Source organism: Typopeltis vanoorti, chromosome 23 (genome assembly GCF_054136105.1).
Source record: "Typopeltis vanoorti isolate ZY-2024b chromosome 23, IOZ_Tvanoo_1.0, whole genome shotgun sequence".
NCBI classification, from domain to species: domain Eukaryota; kingdom Metazoa; phylum Arthropoda; class Arachnida; order Uropygi; family Thelyphonidae; genus Typopeltis; species Typopeltis vanoorti.
In genome coordinates this window covers 32,181,655-32,202,628 of record NC_143571.1, presented here as the reverse complement: position 1 = coordinate 32,202,628, position 20,974 = coordinate 32,181,655, and the positions used below count along the sequence as shown (strand labels likewise).

The 20,974-nt window shown below is 36.4% G+C and overlaps 1 protein-coding gene across 1 annotated transcript in view; it reads right to left on the bottom strand.

The window, feature by feature from the left end:
* LOC150093743 (dynamin-1-like) overlaps positions 1-20,974 on the bottom strand; it is a 293,501-nt gene that overhangs the window by 124,332 nt on the left and 148,195 nt on the right. Inside the window, exon 8 of the mRNA XM_090413039.1 lies at positions 12,893-13,090. Within this exon, the coding sequence (XP_090269165.1) occupies positions 12,893-13,090 (198 nt within the window). The remainder of the gene's footprint in view (positions 1-12,892; positions 13,091-20,974) is intronic.

Below are 20,974 nucleotides of genomic sequence, written 5' to 3'. Positions count from 1 at the left end.
TGACAGTGGTGTAGCTAGAGCTTTTGCCGCCCAGGACGGTCCCTGAGTTTGCCGCCCCTATCAATACCCACCAAAAATACTACAAAAAGTCAAAAATGACGTATAGGGAAATAAATTAAAATACTATGTTTATTTTTGAAGTAAAACTTTAATTTCAACATTCTAAAATGTTATTTTTCTTGCTTTTCTGTTAGCAAAATCGTTGATGACATTGTTGAAGTCTATTTCATAGTAATGTAGGTAATTCTTAATCAATTTTATTTAGAAAAACTCCTCTCACAACTAGCAATACTTACAGCAATTGTGAGGAAAATTTGCTGTAGTATTACAATAGTTTCAACTATTTCTCGTTTGTATTTTAGAATTAACTGCAAAAGTTCCAAATTGTTCAAAGTGCCGCCCGGGGCGGACTGCCCCCTCCACCCCACCTCTAGCTACGCCTCTGTGTACTGGGGATGTTGTATGCTTTATCCCTTAAGGTTTTTATTAGGCATATACTTTTGCTTGGGGTGGTGATGTGAAGTAGTGTGCAGAAATCTTCCTGTGTTTGTTGGTTTTCTATTGATGGAGAACGATAATATGTTTTTTCTTTCATTTATTTCTATAAGGATGTCTAGGAAAGAAAGTTTTTTATTTTCTTCTAGTTCCAGAGTGAATTTTATGTTAGGATGTAAGTTATTAAGATAGTCTTGAAATGTAGTCAGTTCTTGTGCTGTTCCTTGCCAAATGATGAAGATATCGTCCACATAGTGGAGCTATATTTTTGGTTATTTGTGAAGCATTATTTTCAAAATTTTCCATGTAGAGGTTTGCTAGAGCTGGTGAGAGGGGTGAACCCATTGCTAGTCCTTTTTGTTTCCAGAGTTTGTCTTGGGAAAGGAAGAATGTATTTTTTATGCAATGTTTGTAGAGCTGTACAATGTCTGGTAGGAAGAGATTTTCTAGGATGTTTACTGTTTCATTTCTTGGAATCTTTGTGAAAAGGTTGACTACATCTAAATTCGCTAATATGTCTGAAGGATCTATGTGTATATCTTTAACTTTTTTCTATGAAGTCTGTGCTGTTCTTAATGAATGATGGTGTTTTTCCTATATGTGGTAAAATCAAGTTTCTAAGGTGTTTTGCCAGATTTGAGGTGGGAGAGTCCCTTCCATCCACTATTGGTCTTAGTGGTATATCCTTTTTATGAATTTTAGGGACTCCATATATTCTTGGCACTAGTGGGTGTTTGGATTTTAGATTTCTTTTGAGTTCCTCAGACCAATTTGGTATATTCTTGATACATTTTGTTGTGAGTTCGCCAAGTCGGGTCGCTGTCTAATGATGTATAGGTATCGGAATCTTCAAGAAGGCTTTTCATTTTGTTCTTATATTCTTCTGAGTTTAAAATCACTGCTGCATTTCCTTTGTATGCTTTTCTTATGACTATGTTTTTGTCTGATTTCAGTTTATTAAGGGCTGTGAATTCTGTTTTTTGTAGGTTTTTTGGTGGTAATTTGCAATTTAATAGTAATGCTGCACTTTGAATGCAGATCAAATCTGCTGTATCTCCTGGTACATTTCTTATTCCTTTTTCAATTTGCACTATGATATCAATTTTCGGGACTTGTAGTGGTGTTACAGCAAAATTAAAGCCTTTCATAAGAAGATTTGTTTCATCCCTTCTTAGAACTCTTGAGGAGAGGTTAATTACTACTTTGGAGTGGTCCAGATGTTTCCTTTGTTTTTCTTTTTCTTTTAGAAGAGAATGGAATTTTTTGATTAGGTTGCATTTTTTCTTTTTCAGACACCATTGTAGCTTTATTGTATGTGATAGTGTCTATGTTATTCCATAGTTCTGACAGTAGTGATGTGGCCAGTTCGTTATGTATATTACATGTATCATGGTTAATCGTGGACAAGTCTGCTCTAGTAGCTAATTCTTTCTCTCAATATAGCTAATTCTGTTCTTTTGTATATTCTGTTGGCCTTATTAGTGTTGAATGCGTGTTTGATTTTTATGAACTTGGGAACAATTTCATTGTCTCTGCAATGGATTAAAAATATCAAACGGTTGAAAAGTTCTGCTTTTTAATGCATAATTTCTCAGATTGTGAAACTTTAGACCAATTAAACTCACCATGAGTTTCAATATTCCTGCGGAGGTTTCTGTGGTTAAGAAGTCCAATATAGTTATTCGGTTTTGTGACCACATGTTTATTAAAGAAAACTGTTTTTTAAAACTAAACAAGTATTAAAAAACAACACCCGACAAGTTTCGTTAGTCGTAAGACTAACTTCTTCGGGGATAAAGAGGACTAACAGTTTAAAGCACAAACTATAAGAAATTACGAAAAACAAGTTCATTTGTTGGTATTAAGAACATCAAAAAAGTTCGTTAAAAAACCGAATAACAGATCTGTACAACTGCTAATGCGTTAATTTTTCCAATAGGGATTTATAATATTCACTGTTCCTGTGGCATCTGCTATGTGGGCCAGACAGGGAGTTCAGGAGAAATCCGCATGAACGAACACCAAAAGGACGTAAAATATAAGATAGAACATAGATCAGGATTGGTATTTCACACAACCACTACCGGTCGTGATGTACTCTGGGATAGAACAGGTATGTCCTATAGAGATAAGAATTGTTTCACAACAAAATTCAAAGAAGCAGCAAATATGATTAAAATGCCTACTCAATGCAACAAAAACCAAGATTTGATTTTAAATCAAGTTTGGTCATCATTTGTTAAACATTTACCAATTTCAGACCTCGGACAGAATGAGCGTGAACCACAGAACGCGACAACAAATAGCATTGTCTCCAGCTAACACGCATTAATGGTTGTACAGATCTGTTATTCAGTTTTTTAATGAACTTTTTTGATGTTCATAATAAAAACAAATGAACTTTTTTTCGTAATTTCTTATAGTTTGTGCTTTAAACTGTTATTCCTTTTTACCCCTGAAGAAGTTAGTCTTACGACTAACGAAACTTGTCGGGTGTTGTTTTTTAATACTTGTTTAGTTTTAAAAACAGTTTTCTTTAATAAACATGTGGTCACAAAACTGGAATAACTATATTGAACTTCTTAACCACATAAACCTCTGCAGGAATATTGAAACTCAAGGTGAGTTTAATTGATCTAAAGTTTCACAATTTAAGAAATTATGCATTAAAAAGCAGAATTTGATCAACCGTTTGATATATTTAATCCGTTGCAGAGACAATGAAATTGTTCCCAAGTTCATAAAAATCAAACACGCATTCAACACTAATAAGGCCAACAGAATATACAAAAGAACAGAATTAGCTATATTGAGAGTAAGAATTACAGCTACTAGAGCAGAATTGTCCACGATTAACCAGGATACACGTAATATACCTAACGAACTGGCCACATCACTACCGTCAGAACTATGGAATAACATAGACACCATCACATACAATAAAGCTACAATGGTGTCTGAAAAAGAAAAAATGCAACCTAATCAAAAAATTCCATTCTTTTCTAAAAGAAAAAGAAAAACAAAGGAAACATCTGGACCACTCCAAAGTAGTAATTAACCTCTCCTCAAGAGTTCTAAGAAGGGATGAAACAAATCTTCTTATGAAAGGCTTTAATTTTGCTGTAACACCACTACAAGTCCCGAAAATTGATATCATAGTGCAAATTGAAAAAGGAATAAGAAATGTACCAGGAGATACAGAAGATCTGATCTGCATTTAAAGTGCAGCATTACTATTAAATTGCAAATTACCACCAAAAAACCTACAAAAAACAGAATTCACCATTAATAAACTGAAATCAGACAAAAACAGTCATAATAAAAGCATAGAAAGGAAATGCAGCAGTGATTTTAAACTCAGAAGAATATAAGAACAAAATGAAAAGCCTTCTTGAAGAGTCCGATACCTACACATCATTAGACAGAGATCCCACTTGGCAAACTCACAACAAAACCAATGAACTTATCAAGAATATACCAAATTGGTGAGTGTTAAGATAGACTGTGAGAGGGTGTTGGTTAGCAGTGGCTCTTGTTTTAATGATTCTGGAGGTGAGTAGAAGAATAATAGTGGTTCAATTCAGCAGAGCACTGTTCATGAAAGTATCTGTAAAAGAGGTGCAAGGCAAAAACTGAATGTCTTATGAGAAAGAGGTTGAAGTGGGTAAATGAGAGAGGGATCATTAATTAGCCAGGTTGTCCTCTTCTGGATAGAATCAAGCAATCTTAGAAAGGATTTTGGTGCACCTCCCCAAATATGTGAGCAATATTCCATGGCAGGGGGCATTTGGACTTTGTATAAAGTTAGCAGTTGTGAAGGTGTCTTGTGTGTAAAAGTACACCAAGTTTTTTGGTGGCTGCAGAAGCCATAGTTGAAATATGGTCATGTCAGGAAAGATTAGAGGTGCAAAGTCAGTTCAAGAAGAGAAATCTGATCATGTTTCGATATCTCAGAATTGCTAAAGGTAACTTTATATTAATTTAATTTTATTTTGTTTGAATTTTTTTAACCTTTTTTTTTCTCACTAGAGGTCAGGCTAGATAACAGATTGATAAGCAGCTTAGATTCATTTTACCTTTTTGTAGGGTTCAAGAGCATGTAGCTTGTTTTCTTATACATATGTATTTTTCTGATGATGACTTCAATACAAGGTTGAAAAGTCAATTGTTACTTTCTTAGTATTAAATAAAGTATTTATTTTAACACGTGTGTTTTGTCTCCCTAAATTCTCAACCACGAACGATGACCACTGTGTAACCTTAAAAGGAAAAAATGCCACAGAACTGACTGGAAAGGCACCAATCCCTACACTGCACCAAAACCTGGTTTGAAAGAAAATTTGAAGAAATATAAATAAATGTAGAAAGTATTTTTAACTTGGGTATAATTATGTTAAAGATACCAAGCAATTTTAAACCTGGTTTTACTCCATTTTTCCAAGTAAGCAAACAGACAAAAATGTCAAGTTTGCGCCTGCAATTGATGCAAGACTAGCTGATCCCACAGGTAGTGCAAGACCAAGGCAACTCGTGGTAAAGGTGGAGCAAGCTCTGATCACTAATCTTAATATTTACCCTTAATGCCAAAACACATCTCCAAGAAGGGGATGTATGATGTTTTGTATTAAAGGCAAGGGGCCACTACCCAGACCGGTTTCGACCTTTATTGAGGTCTCATCAGTGGGAGCCAGGCTAGAAATACCAAGATCTAGTAATGCAGAGCTTGTAAGTATTTTACCAAAACAAGTTATCATAAGGTGTTATAACCTTATTAAAAAATCTCAGGAGGAGATATAAATAAATGTAGAAAGTATTTTTAACTTGGGTATAATTATGTTAAAGATACCAAGCAATTTTAAACCTGGTTTTACTCCATTTTTCCAAGTAAGCAAACAGACAAAAATATCAAGTTTGCGCCTGCAAATGATGCAAGACTAGCTGATCCCACAGGTAGTGCAAGACATCAATTGCAGGCGCAAACTTGACATTTTTGTCTGTTTGCTTACTTGGAAAAATGGAGTAAAACCAGGTTTAAAATTGCTTGGCATCTTTAACAAAATTTGAAGAAGCTTGAAATGCTGAAACATCACTCAAATCTTAACAAAAATGATGGATTAATTATTCGAAGAATGTGGAGGGCCCATCTTCAACACATATAGTAACAACCCCAAACAGAAGAAAATCTCACTACAGGAGCATTTTAGAAATTATTTAATGTAGTTCTATTCCCCCCCCCCCCCCCACAGGTCATGCTAGGGTAAATGATTAACAAACATTTAGATTCATTTTACTTTTGTGTAGTGCCGTGTCATGTAGCTTGTATCCTGTACATATGTATTTTTTCCTGATGATGACCTCAATACAGAGGTCGAAACATTGAATGTTACTTTCTTAATGTTAAGTAAAGTAATTCTAAATCATGTGTTGTCTCCATAAATTCTTCACTATGAATGCTGACCACCATGTAACCTTAAAAGAAAGAATCATGTGTCCAATGCTGTACATGATTTCTCTCTCTCTCTCATTAATTTTTCCAAAATCATAACTACAGAAGAAATACAAACTGCTGTATGGTTTGATACTTCCACTCTACCATCATCCTTCCACTCCTTGGGAAACTTTCCAATAGCTGGACTCTCATTGAAAAGCCAAGTCAATGGAGCTGTCAGTTCCTCAGCACAATTTCTTGAAAAATGTGACCAAATACTATCCAGTCCTGCCTTACTGGCATACAGAGAACCTTTTCTGTCACATAATGAAAGAAATCCTTTGAATTTTCTTGGATCTTAATCTCTTCTCATATTCAAGTTTTGCCTTTCTTACTATGCTGGTTGCTTTCCTGGCTTGAGTCTTATATTCATTATACAACTGCTCTCTGTCCGTCTCCTTCGACTTTTCCATAACTTCTTTTTCATCTGTAGTTCCCATTTGATATCTTTGGTCACCCACTTTACACCAAATCTTGTTCTTTTTTTTACTCGCCGTATACAACTTGCCATTGCTGCTAGTAAATTTTTCTTCACTAGGTCCCATGCACTATCTCACCGTTTCAAATCTTCCATCCATGGAACTTCCCCAAGCTGATATCTAAGATTATTATAATCACCAGCCTTATAATTCCTTTTTCCTTTGATACTTCTGCATGTAAGTTCATTCCCCTTCCAAGTCAAAACTATATGGTCACTCTCGCCAAATGAGAAGAGGGATGATATCTCAGTTACAATCAGATCTTCTGATGCTAGAACAAAATCCCAAAACTCTTGAACTGTGTATTTCTATTTCTTCTACTACATACTACGTGAGGCATTCGTCCCTTATGAATTCCAGAAATTCCATTCCTCTACTACTACATACTGTTTCATCTTCCCAATTTACATTGCTGCAGTTAAAATCTCCCATAACAGTCATTCATTTTTGCTCTTGCCAAACTCAACTCAACTGCATAAACATTTCCTGCTCTTCAAACTTTGTATTCCTGACCTACAGCAAACATAATATCCCACTAAATATCCTGTCCTTCTCATCCCAACCTCACACCACATACTATCAAAATCATTAGTGCCAATTCCCTCCAAATCCTCCACTCTGTGAGAACACAACTCATTCACTTATCATAAGCAGTACTCCACCACTGCATTTCCCTTTGTATTGTTGGATTCTGAATGTATAGAGATTGGAGTAATTATTATTTGCTTCAGAATCCAACATGATCTTCCATCACAAAGGCTAGACTTGTAAATATTATTTAATGTAAGCAACTTATTTTACAATTTAATATTCATATAACTACCTTAATTTTGTCTAATATTTAATTATTTATTCAAAGATATATGTATTAATAATGAAAAGACTGTATTAAATATTATTAAGCTATTTTATTTATTACTATGTTAATATTATAAGAGTTTGTATTTGATAATTTAACTGCACATTAATTGAAATGTAAATATTCTCTATTTATTCCTGTTGGTAGAAGTTTAACGTTATGCAATAGCTCAATTTTATTATATTTTGTTTTGTTGTCATGGAAACGTATGTTAGATAGCTTGCACGAGTTTGGAACAGAACGTGAGGAGAAGGTTTATTGAAAAGAGTTTTAGATCACGAGAATAATTTAGGCAGGAAGAATGGATATAAAAAAGAAGAACGCTGGAAATTATTATTATTAAGAGAGAGAGAAAGGAGAGGATTGGCATTAGGTTGGAATCGGAGCATTCGGCATCCGGGAATCACAGTGCGATAATAGCGAGTCGGCAAGTCACTCAAGCAGCTAATAAAGTCTACTAGTCAAGAGGCGGTTAGCTAATAAGTTGTAGAATAAAAATTATAGCTACGGAAGACAGCTGAGTGACTATTAAATAGACTAGCAATACTTGAGTTGAGATTTAATTTCAGGGCCGACCTTTCAAGGATGCACAGAATCTTGAAATAAAGCACGAAGTTACTAGAGAATAGTAGAGACTGTAAAGTTGAAGTTTACCGATAGCTGTGTTTAGAATTGTAGTGTCTAAAGAATTAATTGAATGCCGGAAGAGTGAACAACTGTGCATATAAAACCTCAAGTTAAGGAATTATTGTGTGTTGCCTTATTTCATGAGTGATCAGTAGTACTTTATGCAACAACGTTTGTTTATGTGTATTGTGACCGATGATTAATTCAGTTATTTCTTAGAAGAATTATTTTAACGAGTGCTGTATACTGTTTAAGTGTTTACAGTTATAAAAAGTGTTTACGTATAAGTAGATGAAGAAAAAAGATTATTGGTAAGATTATTCCAACCGTTAATATTCCTATACAGAGAAGTGTGAGAGTTTCATCCTAGAATTTCCTTATACTAACAGTAACTATTGAGGAAGTTAGCTAAAGTGTAAATTTAAAAGTGTTTGTTTGTGAAGAGGTATTACTGCAATTTTTATTGTAATTGGAACTTAAGGAACTGTGAGAAGACTGTATTATAGAGATAACAGATTTACCATTGTATGAGTTGTATGATTGAATTTATCTGAGGAGTTAAAATGTTTGTGATATCTTAATTACTGATTTGAATCTAAGTGTAAAATTTATGATTCTAAAATTAAATGTTTGTTTTTGTTAATCAAAAGTTGTATTTTGCCTGAATCTCTTTTACTGCACCATTCATAAAATATTCGAACCAAAGCGGGTAAATTAAGTAAGTTAAATATTCTCGGCCAGTATATATAATAACAATATATTAAGGAGAAATAGTTGAGAGTTGATTTATCTTCAATTCTTGAACTAATTCAGATATAGAGTGGCGCAGTCTATAAATATAAGTTTTCTCTATATTTGTATTAGAAATTAACTAGCAACTTAATTTTAGGTTAAGAACATCGTAATAACTAAATGTCGGATCCAAAGTAGAGATTGAGACGAAGTAGGATCCAACAGTATCCTGCCAAAATAAACTGTTTCCTTCTCTTCCTGTAAGTATATCATCTTTTGTCAATCATGTTTCACTGATTCCAATAATCTTTGGACCAGCTAAGCAATTAACGCAACTAAATCCTCCATTTATTCCTGATCCTAGAATTTATATTAAGAAATATGAATGTGCTGTCAGCAGTTCTATATTTATTATTATTCAATACAGACTACATTTGACTGTGCATTACACCATACTTTCCTCCATTCTCTCAGTGACTCTTCTCACAAGAGATTACCCTAAATTAAAGATACAAAAAAAAAATCTACTTGGTTTAATCCTTTATCCAAGTGTAAGCAAACATAGTTCGCATCCAAGTTTTTCAGCGCCAAAGAAAACAGTCGGTTCCATCAGCAGGAAAGGTCATGGCATCGGTGTTTTGGCATGCTAAAGGCATTTTGTTTATTAATTATCTTGAAAAGAGTAAAACAATAATCGGGGAATATTATTCCAATCTTTTAATCAGACTAGATGAAAAATTAAACCAAGTATAATTTCTTGGTATCTTTAATTTATAGTATAACCAAGTGGAATAACTTTCAACAAAGAGACTACCCCTTCTACCATCCACCATGACAACTATAGTTTCGCTTTACTAAAACTCTCACTTGCCCAGAAAACAATATTCTCTCATGCCTATACCCTTCTTGTTCAAATGCAATCCGTCTCTCAAATACAAATCTCTCTCTCTCTTTCTCCTCAAATTCACTCCAGTCATCCACATAATCCAAGCCTCTCTTTTGACACATTCATTCATTATTGATGCTCTTCTCATCTCTGCATTTGATAATGCAGAGATGAGGTTACAGATATCTAGGTTACAGACTTACTATCTTCTCTCTCTCAGATGCTTCTGCCATACTACTTCAAGCATAAACCTCAAATCTCTCTCTCTCTCTCTCTCTCTGATTCACACTGCCGCTTAGGTTATTTGTAACCACCATCAACAATCATCTCATCCACTCTTTAACCTCACTTAATTGTCAAAGTCATGCTCTCTATTATTCCTCTAGGCAGGCTCCTCTAGCATTCTATTGCACTCCACGAATCAATGAAATTCATTGCTCAATTCATTCTTGCTCAGCTGAATTCACCACTCTGTCGACTCTCTCCTTGCACTCTCAATTGCCTGCCTTTCTGTCATTTCTACATCCCTAGCTAATGCACCATTTCCTCTTTCTTTCTTTCTCCCTCCCCGACTCCCCGACTCTCTCCTTGCACTCTCAATTGCCTGCCTTTCTGTCATTTCTACATCCCTAGCTAATGCCCCATTTCCCCTTTCTTTCTTTCTCTCTCTCTCTTTTCCCTCAGTTCTCCTATTCTTTCTTCTATCATTCCAACATCTCTCTCTCATATTCTTACTCTTCTTCACTTGATGATATCACTTAGCCTCTAGCCTTCCCAGTCTCCTAATCTCATGATGAAAGTTTAATGGAGTGAAACAGCACTAGGAACAGGAAATGATTTAAAAAAAAATAGTATTTAATACTTCCAGTATTTCATCTCAGTTACAGAGACGTCATCATCAGGGAGTACAAACTGAGACTAACACACACAAAGGCAGCACAAAACTAACTGAAACACGTGGATGAAAGACTAAAGTCCTGACTAGGTAGAGTGCCCTCTATGGACACCTGTCGGCAGCCTAGGATGTAAAATTTGGAATCTCAAATTATTAGTGTTTCCCATATTTTCGGAAGTTTTATGCAACCATATTTATTTAAATTAGGCTGATTTTTAAGAGCAGCAGCTGATTCTAAAAACAGTCCTTCTCTTCTAAATTTACTGTGATGGAGCATGATGGTCTTTTTCCAGTTGATTCTGTGAGCTGTATCCAAAGCATGGTCTGCAAGGCCAGGTTGATCATAGTCATGACTTTTAAAAAAAAATTTTTATATTCTTCCATTCAGATGGTAGCTGACCTTCCTGTCTGTCTATAGTAACAAGAAACTCTATATACACCGGGAACTGAGAGGAGGGAGTTTGTCTTTAGTAAAGAAGATAAGGATAGGTAGTTTTAAGTGGGACTTAAAAGTGGTGCAAAGATTGTATTTCTTTAAGATTCTGGATATTTTTCCTGGTGTGCCTTGGATATGGCTAATATTAGGCTTGATGTTGCCAGTTTTCCTATTTCCTACATTTTATACTGGCATACATTTTCTGAGTCTTTTATCTGCCATATTATAAACTGCAGGAATGCTGCAAGAATGGCATGCCACAGAGGGAGAATGAATAGGATAATTCAAGCGTTCGATATGAAGTGGAAATCAGCAAGAGAATTAGTGATGGTCGTGGGGACAAATAATTTAAGTGGACATAAGGGGTGAGTATCAGGAGGTTATTGAGAAGTGTGAAAAAAAACAGTACAGTAGAAAAGGTTGTCAGTGTGTTGCTGAGGTATGACAATGATGAGTTGAGACGGAAAGCTGGAATGGTATGCTAGTGGAGCTGTGCGAGGGGGGGGGGCACGAACAGGGGATACAGTTTGTGGATGTATGGCATGTGTTAGAGAGAAGAATGGAATTATATAGGCATGACGGGTTGCATTTAAATAACTTTGGAGTGAGCGTACTGGTGAAAGTGTTGCTAAGTGGAAGCACAGTGTGGGCAGCATGCAAGAGATCAGGTGAAAGATAAAGAGAGTGGTATCACAAAGAGAGGAGTGCTTGGCAGTGGAAATGATGGTAGTATGAAAGAAGAAGAGAGAATGGGAATGCGAGACAAACAGCGAAACTGAGGAGTCTAGATGGGCAGGGAGATGTGGCGTAGAAAGAGAGAGAGAGAGAATGGATATTGAAAGTAGTAGCAAATGTGTGTATGGAGATTGAGTTTATTGTGATGTGGGTGGGGAAGTTGAAACTGAGCAGATATAGGTGGTAAGTTGTTATAAAGATGATTGGGAAAGAGCAGGTGTGGTGGGGAAATCACAACCAACCAGTGGCTTGGATAGGAATCGTTATAGACCTAAAAATGAATGAATGAACTGCTGTTGTTTTATTTTTGACAGTATATATCAGAACACAGAATTATAAGTAAATAATTGTTTATTGACTCATTGCCGATATTTCGCTGGTGTTATAACCAGCATCTTCAGAGCACAAAAACAGTTTGTCACAATACATGAGACCACAACAACATGGTGTAATCAATGGGTCCGTTGATTACACCATGTTGTTGTGGTCTCACGTATGATGAGGCCTTGATGAAGTCTCATATGTATTATTGTGTACAGATTTGGTCACTGGATTTTCATGGTGACAAGGATATGTTGGAAAGGGTCCAGAGACGATTCACAAAGGTGGTCAGTGGTTTTTGGAATGTGGTATACAAGAACAGTTTGAGAGAATATAAGTTGAACAGCCTCGTGAATATGAGGAGGGGGGTATGATTGAAACATAAAGCTAGTCGGGGATTGTTATCATGTTGACATGAATACCATGTTTCAAAGAATGAGTAAGGGGATAGAACAAGAGGCCATCGCTGGAAACTGTATAAAGAGGGTGTGAGAAGAGAAGTGAATAACAGTTTCTTTGCATGGAGAGTGGTTGGTGAGTGGAATGCATTTCCTGAGTGTGTTGTGAGTGTATACACATTGAATCATTTTAAGGCACGGTTGGATGAGGATTGTGTGCAATAGTGTGTACCTCCCACGATGAGTCTCTAACTCCATGGAGGTCAAATGTTAATAATAATAATAATGTACAAAAAGTAGTCTGTGAATGCTGGTGGGCTGGGCAATGACATATTGGCAAACTGACTTATGGCATTTAACTTTACATTATACAAAAAAATAATTTAAAAAAAATCACGTAAGTAACCTAATATGTACATCATGACTTTAAATGTAAATAAAATGCTACATGATCAGTCTTGTGAATCCACAGAGGTCAAGAAGATAATAATAATAATAATAATAATAACAAAAAATGTAACTTAAAACTAAATTTATTTACCCTGATAGAAATTTCAAAGGTCCAATTTTTTCCAGTTTCTCCGAATTTTTACGTATGGCATTAAGTTCTTGCTTTATGGAATCATGCTTATCCTGAATATACATTTGAAGTTCAGGCAACTTATCTTGAATATGTTGTATTAACTGTTCACTGAGTATGCCTTGCAAATATTTTGTACCCAATCTTTCTGCCATATGTCTGCAAAAGTGAATGGGAATTAATGGTTTTGTAATAAAAACACCACCATTTACTTCATCTATGATAAATGAAATATGTGACACTAATATATTGGTTGTCAAATAAGTTCGTTCAGTTTTTCAGAGTAGAATGAAACAGATTTTATTTAATATATATAATACATACTAGTCAGTTATATATTGACCCTCTTTATCAATGAGCTCTTGCCATCTGTCCACCAACTTCATTATGCTGCGTTCATAAAACTACTGAGATTTACTGGCGAAAAACTGATCCAGGTGTCTTTTGACAGCCACCTCATTAGTTTCCCCATTCAGAGAATTCTGCAACAATCAGAATAAATGGTAATTGGAAGGTGCCAGGTCTGGTGAATACAGAGGATGCGGCAAAACATCCCAGCCAAGACGTAACAATTTACTTTGGGTTGTTAATGATCTGTGGGGTCTGGCGTTGTTGTGATGAAAGATGACAACTCCTTTCTGATTTGCCAATTCAGGATGTTTTGTGCTAACTGCACGGGCCAGTTGTGTTAACTGTGAGCAATAGACAGTTGAATCAATTGTTCAGCCTGACGGTAACACCTCGTAGTGGACAACACCTTTATAATCTCACCACACAGAGAGCATGATCTTTGGGTGCAATCCCGCTTTCGAGGTTGTTTGCGGGTTCGCTCTTGAGCCCCCATGATCTGTTACATGTTATCTTACATGACCCATTTTTCATCTCCCATAATCATTCGCTTCAAAAATGGGTTGTTTTCTGGCGACATCGCAGTGAATCACAGATGGATATGCGAGCAGTCATATTGGTCTCAGTCGATTCATGCAACACCCAAACATTGAGTTTTGAAACATATCTCAGCTTGTGCAAATGGTTTTCAATGCTTGGTAATGTTCAGTACTGCAGCAATCTCCCACACTGTTTGCAACAGATTTTTGTCGACAATATCTTCACAACACTCGAATCAACCTCGGTCGGGTGACTGGCACGAGACGCATCACTGACGTCGAAATCTACAGAATGGAATTTGACAAACCACTTTTGGCATACGCATTCTGTTAAGGCACCATCCCCATATACGCTGCATATATTTTTATGGACCTCCATAGTGTGTTTGCCTTTTTTGAAATAAAAAAGCAAAATATGCCGGTAATGTACGTTATTTCCTTCTGTTTCTAAAAATATGTTACACACATGCAACTGAAGTAGGCTGAATGAAAATTCACTGAAAGGTTATGTGAAATATCGCCTTTCAACAGCGCAACAATAGCGACAGGCGAAGTGGCATAAACTTGTACTAATGCATAAACCGAATGAACTTATTTGCCAACCCAATATATATATATATATATATATATATATATATATATATATATGATGATCATAACATAACTAATTAAACCTATTTATGCAACACCATGGAAACATTTTGACAATAATACCTGAAAATATTCAGGTATTTATTGTCAAAATTCAAACACTTACCTATATTATCACCCATACATTTATGCCAGCACTCAAGCGTGAAAATCCTACTATAACAGAAGGCTGTTCTAGCATCTTACAATTAGCTACATACAGGGTGTTCGGGATAAATTTGACAGTTTCGTAAGGAAAAAGAAAATCTTCTTTGTATCTATTAAATTTAATGAATTGACAAAAAAACATTACAGGCAGAGTTAATTACAATACTATCAACAAGATTTACTCAAAATAACCACCATTAGCATCGATCACAGCTTCAATTCTGCTTCGGAACCTCGAACAAGCTGATGCTACAGTCTCCCTGGGAAGGGCCGCAAAAACTGTTTTAATTTTATCCATTAACTGGGCTTTTGTATTACTGGAAGTGCGATTGGTGTCTTTTTCAACTGCGCCCCATACAAAATAATCCATGGGGTTAAGGTCTGGGGAGTTTGGAGGCCAAACATTTGGACTGGTGAAGTCGTAGAAATTTTCAGACAACCATTTTTGACTTTTCCCAGAGGTGTGGCAAGGGGCCGAATCCTGCTGCCATACATACGGCCTACCATTGGCTACCCTTGTTATCCAGGGCTTGACTACAGTTAGCAACTCCACGAACAAAGCCCGAATTCCAATGCCAGGGTTCTTCAACACCTGTTCCTGCAGATTTGCGAGGAATTCTGCTGTACGAACGCAATCAGATCGTCTGCTAGGGATCTTTCTTCTTGCTACATCCTCGTAGTCACCATTGCAAGTCTCTAGTTCATCTGATTGTTTTTACTGTATTCAGGGAGCATTGGGCAGCAGTCGTAATATCCTTATTTTGATGGCGGGCACGAATCATCATGATACAAGTTATTCTCTTCCATGATTCAGGTGGGTTCCAGCTATCCATCCTTTCTGACATCTTGTATATGAATGAAGAAGGGTCCAAACTTTTAAATGAAGAGAAGTGTGTGTTAATACATGTAACTTACGGAAAAATATAATTAATTATAAATATGTCAAATTTATCCCGAACACCCTGTATGGTTTCCTGGCTGCTGCTGTTCTCAGAATGCTGTGGGCCTCTCAATCTTTCAAGAACCCAAATAGATAATTGTGGTTGTTAGTGAGTTCAAAACTGTTGTGGTAAGACATGCTACTATGTGACTGTTCTTGCTGTTGTCTATGATTACACCAAAATAAAGTTACAAGGCAAGTATATTATTATTATATTTGTTGACTGGAATGTTTGTTTTGGAAGGATAAAAAAACCAAGTTTCCAAAGGAAATATCCTGCTACCTACATATGAAACTAACTAAATTACCTTCAGTTGTAAAGACCTTACAAAGACAGCTTCGTATTTCACTACAAGGGTCAATCTCTGCTGATTTATTTGGATACTATTTACTACATATAATGATTAAACTACTCAGAACAAGTAGCATTTTATTTACAAATAATGACAGTTTTTTTAAATTTTTGTAAGTTTATCAGACTGAAAGCAAACATTGAAATGGAACATTTGTGACCAAACTTATGAAGGAGCTGTGGAACCATTCACCATAATTTGTATGAGTATGCCATTTTTAGTTCTTGCATTAACATTTGTGCAACCAATGGGAATTATTGGTTTGACTACTCTCCATTTACCACAACCTCTTGCTTTTTAAATATAATAGGTTTCAAATAATAATATAATTAATCAACAATTCCGAAGTTCTATAAAGAGTACAAAAAACCTATCCTAGTGCAGATATTGCTTCTGATCATAACCTACTGGTGGCAGAGTTAAAACTTAGACTGACAACTATACTTAAGAAACATCAACAAAAAAGGTTTGATTTAGAAAAATTAAAAAACACAGATATAAGAAACAAATTGAGTCAAGATCTGAATCAAGAGCTTATCAAGAATGATGACATCATGAGGGTTGATGAATCATGGGACAAATTAAAATCTGTCTTCATAAAGAAAGGCACCAATACTCTGTGACCTAATAGAGCAGTAAAAAAGAAAGATTGGATAACTGATGAAATTCTTTCTCTCATGGATCAACTCAGATCATATAAAAATCATAGTCCAACAAAATATAAAGAGGTTCAGAAAATTATTAAATGCAAGATCAAAGAAGCAAAAGAAATCTCGATGAATGAAAAATGTAAAGAAATAGAAATTCTACCGGAAAAGCATGACAAGTTTAATCTACACAAAAAGCTGAAAGAGACCTCAGGTATATTCAAGAAAAAACCAATAATTCCCATTAAGGGAGAGGAATTGGTGGCGCAGATAGCATCAGCCAAAAAACCAATAATTCCCATTAAGGGAGAGGAATTGGTGGCACAGATCGCATCAGCCTGGCCCAAAATTATTGCGATCACTGAGATGTGGTTGACAGAAGGGGATATAACAACAGGAATAGAAGTCGCTGGGTATAGCATTTTTCGTCAGGATAGGAGGGGAAAGCGTGGTGGTGAGGTACTGCTTATGATAAGTGATGACCTATGTCCTCTAAGAGTGAGAATTTGGAAGGAAGTGAGACAAATGATTTTGAGAGCATATGGTCTGAGGTAGAGGTAGGCAAGACAGGATATTTAGTGGGGTGTTGCTACAGACCCAGGAGCACAGAGGATGGGGACCAGGAGATGTTTAGACAGCTAAGTTTGGCAAGTGCAAGAAGAATGATTGTTATGGGAGATTTTAACTTCAGTAGTATAAATAGGAGAGAGGAAGATGCATGTAGCAATAGGGGAATGGAATTTCTAGAATTCTTGAGGGACAAATGTCTTAGGTAACATGTAACAGATGGAACAAGAGGTTCAAAAGTTTTGGATTTGGTTATAGCATCAGAACAGTTGATAATAACTGAGTTGATGTCTCTCCCACCAGTTGGAGAGAGTGACCATATGGTGTTGACTTGGAAAATGAATAGACATGCAGGAGTATCAAAGAGACGGGAACTTATGTGAAATTATAAGGCAGGTGATTATAATAGTCTTAGACGTCAACTTCGGGAAGTTTCATGGAGGCAGGAATTGGAAAGCCGGGATATCACTAGTGCGTGGGAAATTGTGAAAGAATATTTGTTATCAGCAATGGTAAGTTGTATACCACGAGAGAAGAAGAGGACGCAATTTGGAGTAAAGTAGATGACAAACAATATTAAACAGGAATTGCATGCAAAAAAGAGGCTATGGAAGAGATATAAGGAGAAGGTGAATAGATGCATGAGGAATATAAGACACAGGCCAGAAGAGTGACTAGTGTGGTAAGGAAAGCGAAACTGGAATATGAGAGGAGATTGGCCCTAAGATCCAAAGAAAATCCTAGGGAATTTTTTAGCTATGTGGCCAGTAGGAGGAGAAATGACTGTGGAAGAATGATATTGTGGGATAAAAATGGGAATAGAGTGACTGATGCAGAGAAAATAGTGGAACTGTTCAATGAACACTTTATTGGAGTATTTCATCCTAGAGAAGTCAGTTTTAATGCTAGAGGGATAGGACTGGTTCGAGGCCTGGAGGTACAGGAGGAGAGTGTGTTTCAGATACTAAGTACTCTGGATGTCAGTAAAGCTGTGGGACTGGATGGTATTTCACCACGAGTTTTGAGAGAATGTGCTAGGGAATTGACAGTGCCTTTGACCTGGCTTTTCAATGAGAGTCTGGCTTTGGCAAAGGTGCCCAGGGAATGGAAGGAAGGTAAGATAGTGCCATTGCATAAGGGTGGTAACAGTCTGTGTGTCATCAGTAGTTGTTAAGATCTTGGAGAAAGTAGTGAGGGACTGTATATAGCATTGGGCAGATGAGGGTAATGTTATCTGTGAGAATCAACATGGATTTGTGAAAGGACGCTCTTGTTTTAGCAATATGCTAGCCTTTTATAATAAAGTTTCAAGAACATTAGATGAGGGAAAGGCATATACTGCAATTTTCTTAGACTTGGCGAAGGCATTTGACAGGGTGCCACATGATAAGCTGATATTTAAGTTGCAGCACATGGGTCTGGATGTCAGATTGGTCAACTGGATTCAGGATTGGCTGTCTGATAGGTATCAGAGAGTTGTGTATGGTGGAGCAGTTTCCAGGAGGCAGAGGGTTACAAGTGGGGTCCCACAGGGCTCAGTACTAGGACCTATATTGTTTAACCTTTATATCAATGACATTGCCAGTGGATTGCAGGGGGATATTCAGTTGTTTGCAGATGATGCGAAGCTGGGAAGGATTATTAGTAATAGTGCAGATGTGGTAGCCCTGCAAGAGGATTTAAATAAGCTAGATAGATGGTCAAATGAATGAGGGGTGTCAGTTTAATGCAGCAAAATGTAAGGTCTTGAGGTTTGGGAAACATCGATGGGATGCTGCATACTCTATGGGAGGAGTTATACCGGAGGAAGTAGGGGAGACAAGAGATCTGGGGTTGATGATTGATAGAAACCTGAAGTCTAGGGGACATATTGCAAAGGTGGTGAAGGTAACACAGAGGATTGCTGCTATTATGAGAAGGACACTGACCTGCAGTGATAAGAGGGTTATCATTCCATTGAATAAGTCTCTGATCAGACCACACTTGGACTATTGTTCTCAGATTTGGTCCCCAGGATTTGAAGGGGATAAATTAACTGTGGAAAGGATACAAAGACAGATGACAAAGATGGTTTCAGGACTGTACAAGGATAGTTATGAGGATCAGCTGAGAGAATGTGGACTGCAGAGTTTGGTGGATAGAAGAAGGAGAGGTGATATGATTGAGACTTTTAAACTGTTGAGAGGTGGTTACAGGGTTGACACTGGGGAGTTCTTTCGCTTGGTTGAACAGCGGGAAGGAGTGATGACAAGAGGCCATCCCTGGAAGTTACGAAAGGAAACTGTGAGCAAGAGGGTAAGGAGTGGTTTCTTTGTGTGGAGGGTGGTTGAGCCGTGGAATGCATTGCCTGGTGGAGTGGTGGGAGCGAGAATGGTCAGTGAGTTTAAAGAGTGGTATGATAGACTTTGTGTTTCTCGTGGGGGGGACCTCCCCTCGATGAGTCTTGACAGACTTTATGTCTTAGGAAGGACCTCCCTCGATGAGTCTTTTGACTCCTTGGAGGCCTGAATAATAATAATAATAATAATAAAAACAATTCTGCATCCTTCGAAACAAAAAGGGAGAAATAATATCCCAAAAGGATGACAAAATACAAGAATGGGTGAAATATATAGAATAACTCTTTACTGATAACATACAGAACCCAGAAAATACTTATTAACATATGGAAGGTCCATGTATTTTAAGATCAGAGGTAGAATGTGCACTAAACTCAACTAAAAATGGTAAAGCCTTAGGCCCGGATAGAATACCAGCTGAAATAGTAAAGTTATTAGATGGTGACAACATTAATATATTAGTAAAGCTATTTAATAAGATTTAGGATACGGGCATAATCCCTCAAGACAGGTTACAGTCGACCTTCATCATGCTACCTAAAAAAAAAAGCAAATGCGAAAACTTATGACTACAGAATGATCAGCCTAAAGAGTCACGTTCTTAAAATGTTTCTGAAAATAATTAAAAAAAAAAATACAAAAAATGTGAAGACACCATCAATGATATCCAATTTAGCTTTAGAAAACGGTTTGGGAATAAGAAAGGCTCTTTTCTGTTCTCAGATCTTATTCCAAAAATGTACTGACCAAAACAAGGAAATATTCATTTGCTTCATCGACTTCAAGAAAGCATTTGTCAAAGACCAACATGCTAAAATGATTGCACTATTAAAAAGAATTGGATTAGATGGTAAAGACATCAGGATCACTGAAAACTTATATTGAAACTAAAATGCATCTGTATACTCTGAAGCCGTATTTCAAAAAAGTCTTGAAGGAAGGGATTAGTGCAAATGATGAAATCATCAGTAACATATGCTGATGACACAGCTCTCCTGGCTGACAATATTCAGGATCTTCAAAATCTTCTGGAACTAGTGAATGAAGAGAGTGAAAAAATGGGATTAAAAATAAATATCACCAAAACTAAATTCATGGTCATAAGCAAGAAACCAATTCTTAATTCAGCATTTTCTTTAAATGGAAAACAAATAGAAAGAGTGGCAAAGTTTAAATATCTTGGATGCTGGTTAAATGAAGATTGCAATCCAAAAATGGAAATAAAACTTAGAATTGAAATGGCAAGGAAAAATTTTCTCTTGATGAAATCAACACTTTGTAACTGCAGTTTAAATTTAGAGCACGCTCCAAATTAAAACTGCTAAATTTAAATTTAAATGCTATGTATGGTCTGTATTGCTGTGCGGTGCAGAAACTTGGACCATGAAGACAACGGTGCTCATGAGGCAGTAGCAGCGGTGTGTGTAAGAAGTGTTTAGGATTCAGAAAAGTTATTCTTGAAATAATTGAATATGAGTGTGTGTTTGAGTAAGAGCTGCTAAAAAAGTTGTG